The sequence below is a fragment of the Nylanderia fulva genome, unplaced genomic scaffold (genome assembly GCF_048542155.1).
Source record: "Nylanderia fulva isolate GAGA-0341 unplaced genomic scaffold, ASM4854215v1 Scaffold5, whole genome shotgun sequence".
NCBI lineage: Eukaryota > Metazoa > Arthropoda > Insecta > Hymenoptera > Formicidae > Nylanderia > Nylanderia fulva.
Genome location: NW_028190587.1, coordinates 2746421 through 2750206, shown reverse-complemented (window position 1 = coordinate 2750206; position 3786 = coordinate 2746421). Strand labels below are relative to the sequence as shown.

Sequence of the window (3786 nt, the reverse complement as noted above, 5' to 3'; positions counted from 1 at the left end):
TAGGAAATTTGCGATTGTTTGGTCGAGTCGTACCATCGCCATGCGATATTTGCTGGTGTGATATTAAGCTGTCACACAGAAGGCGATAATGCGAACGACTTATCGCGCTCACGTGCAAGAAGCCAAGTGCTTCGGCATGGCGTACGTGGGCGTGTTTGTGATTTACACAAGTGCGGTTTATTTCTCATATAATGCCCGCGCGCGAAATCAATCACTCGGCGATTAATCCGCGAGATTCGCTAATTATTGGACCAGCTGCGCCGTTCTCGGCTCGGTTATAAATCTTGTTTCGCAACAAGTACGAACGGACGAATCAGTGATTAAAAAAAAAAAAAAAAAGAAGAAACATAGTACTTATTTGCGTCATGTCCGCAGGCGTCACATGTATTTTCGCGAAAGCTATACATGTAGCCAGTAAATAAATCCTCGTGTGTGAAAGAGACGTTACAGAATTTCCATCATTTATTAGGAACGACCCGGTTCGCCTTGTGTCATCATCGACATTGCCAATACTTTACTATTCCTCTTCCTCTCCTTCTTTGCAGGGCCGTACTGCTGAATCTCGCGCTTGATTATCTCAATGTCATTCCTTAAGGCGTCCAGCGACTTTATCGTCCTCTCCATCTCACGCAGCACAGGCCTGGGTCAATGAACCGTGAATGACATTGACCGAAATCGCTACGCACGAAACTAACAGATCTTACGGAGCCATCAGCAGCCCGCCTTCGAGCCTCCTCTCGTCATGAGCTTGTCGTAAATCTCTCAGCATTAAATGGAGCTTATTGACGTCCTCTCGAACTCTGGCCGTCCGTTCACGATACTCGTCCAATTCGCGTTCTTCAAACTCGATGTCCTCCGCGAGGCATGTCTCCTTTTCCTTGTAGTGAGCGACTCCGTTAACCGCTTCAGCGATTCTAATTTCGATTTGCCAACAAGATCTATTAATAAAATCTCCTCGTTCCAATAGATGATTAGAAAGATATATCGGTAATAATAATTCATTTGTCGCCTCAAGTCAAAGATCTTTTATAGTAAAGCTGCGACACTAGATATCTCTCCAGATAACTCTATCTGAACCAGTAAGGTGATTTATAAAATATTGCCAGCACAAAAATCATAATGTCAAACACGATATTTCTAATTTCAAAATATTAAAAAAAAAACATCGAATGAAGACATAATTTTTTTGAGAGGCTTTCTCAAGTTTTAATATGATATATTGTGATTCTTAAATATTTAAGATTTGTGAATATAAATATAAAGATAAAATTTTAACGCGCACTTGTTGCGTAATTTTTCTAGCTCTCTGTCGCGTTCGTCCAATTTATCCTTGTAACTCACATGAGCGATGGATAAAACCTCATAATCCATGGCAGTCATTCCTTCCCCCAGGGTTTCCAGATTTCGCAGCAGCGACTTTATCTCGTCGAAACGATGTTGCAGGACGATATACTCGTAACGATTGCGGGCGAGAATCTCGCGTCGTGACATCTAGCAATGAAGAAGTCCTCACGTGAGCCTCGGAAACGCTAACATGCACGCACGGCTACTTTAATTGGTATATGCCGCATAATTGCTGTAATAGACAAGTGATGATTCACGGTCATTAAGTTACACCTGCCGACGGGTTATCTCGTTGACAGCCTTCTCTGTGATCTTTCGTCCGGTCTTTGCGTAAATGAGTCCCGTCGCCACTTCCCTCTCGCGATCCAGGAGTTCGTCGAATACTCCTGCGTTCTCATCGCGCATCCTTTGCATTTTGTCTTCGTAATCCTGCATATCGGCCATCGCCCGAGCTCTCCTCTCCGTTACATCATCGAGCTGCAGTTTATACGCACGCAATGTTTGTCTATAAATCTGCTCCATTTGTTCGGATTCCTTCATCCCGTCCGTAGATATCACTTTCTCTTGCGTCTGCATGCGCATCGTGATAAGAGTTGTTTTTATTAAAAGCAGCGACTATCATCTTTGCGTTGTATATGTGTATTTGATATATTATCTTAATTACAACGCGAGAGATCAGAAAAGAAATAGAAATAAAGTTTATAGCTAATTGCGATATGGAATAAAAATCAAATAATGTATATATGTAAAATTTATTCTCTCTATATAATCTCTCTCCAGTCATGAGATGTGAAAAATATAAATTATTGAAGTACTTAACCTTTTTTATGTGCTTAGAAATCCACACCTCAAGAAGCCTGTTTTTCCTTCGTAATTCTGCTTGCTCGGCTAGAAATTCTTTCAATTGTCTAATCATTGTCTCGCGACTGGCAAAAATCTGCGCTGGCAATTACATTAAATCTCAGTACAAATGGCGCGGTGCGAGTATTTAATTTATAATTATGTTCCCTTTTTAATGTACGCATTTACTATCATCATATTATTATTTTTATGAAAAGACTTAGAATGCTCGGGGGGAAGCATTTTATTATTACCATTTCAATCGATCACAATAACAACGTAACACAAATTGTATACAATGCGGAAATACTTTCAGGCGGAGGAGCGTAATGAGAAGGGAGGCTTAAGTCTTTAGAATATTACGAAGGTCGTGAGGCACAGTAATTCCACGGGTAGAATGACGCAGAATGACAAGTTTATGCGAACCTCGACTGGTATCTCAGCGAGCACGTGATCGGGCTCTATCACTTCTTGTACTTCCTCTTCGGGCTTTTCTGCCGCGGTAGAGATTGTCGCAATAGACGGCATATCCCTTTTCTCTTCCACTTCCTCGTCCTCGACACTCCGTTCTCCGTACCTTTCTTCCTCATTATATTCATGCTCCCCCAGTTCCTCATCCCGAATAAAAGACTCATCCGCTTCGTGTATATCCTCTTCCGTTTCCTTCTTCTCTTCTTCTGAAATTTCTTCGCTCCTCAGTACCGAATTTGCATGATCCTCGCTCGCATCGTTGGCATTCGTATATAACCTTTCTTTGTCGTTCTATTAAAAAAAAAAAAAAAAAAAAAAAACAAGGGAAAAGAAAAAATGGCACGTTATCGAATTTTTCATGCGATGTTCATAAATTACCGCGGTCGCTATCTCGTCGGCGACTCCGCCGTCCACATCGTTCTCCATCATTTGCTCCATCACATCGAGACTTGGTTTAAATCGATAAATGTAAGCGGTCGCGCCCCAGGACGCGGAGCAGGGAATGCCGTGGAAAAATGGGGCTGGATAACAGCTGCCAGACGATGAAAACAGTCGAACGAATTCACCGCGACCGGATCGACGCTTCTTCGCGATGGAGGCCCCCGAGCCGCATGCGGTCGACCTTGACGATCGGTGATGATCTTTTCTCTTATATACGCGTTTCTCCGCCGCGTTGGTTTAACTCACGCTCACGCAGGCACCGCTGAGAGGAAAAGTTTCTCGCAGAACGTCGATTAAACTGCTGCGAGCTACCGGACACCGTCGGTGCGGATGCATGGTGCATCCTGCGGCGCGCAGGGTATGATTTCATCTCCGTGTGCTTTATTCTCAAGTTTATTTATGGGATCAGAAAGAAATATTTTTATCGGCTCTCAATATTAAGAATATAAATATGTTTTTTAAATAGACCAACAGAGCCAAAGCACGAAAAATTAATTATTCGGAACTGTATTTCTTGGTTTGAGATCACTAAGTTCCATATATAAATTAATCTCGAAACTTCTTCATATGTAAGTTTCGAGATTAATTTATATATGGAACTTAGTGATCTCAAACCAAGAGATACAGTTCCGAATAATTGATTTTTCGTGCTTTGGCTCTGTTGGCCGATTTAAAAAGCATCATATTTAT

General features: G+C 42.0%; 1 protein-coding gene across 1 annotated transcript; it reads right to left on the bottom strand.

The window, feature by feature from the left end:
• Positions 1–465: 465 nt before the first annotated feature.
• On the bottom strand, positions 466–3090 carry LOC114940545 (uncharacterized). Its single transcript, XM_029315273.2, has 7 exons — positions 3043–3090; positions 2611–2946; positions 2165–2281; positions 1618–1914; positions 1283–1491; positions 705–914; positions 466–640 (listed from the first exon to the last, which is right to left on the bottom strand). The coding sequence occupies exons 1-7, from the start codon at positions 3082–3084 to the stop codon at positions 466–468; spliced, it is 1386 nt and encodes a 461-aa protein (XP_029171106.2). The 5' UTR covers positions 3085–3090.
• Positions 3091–3786: the final 696 nt, after the last annotated feature.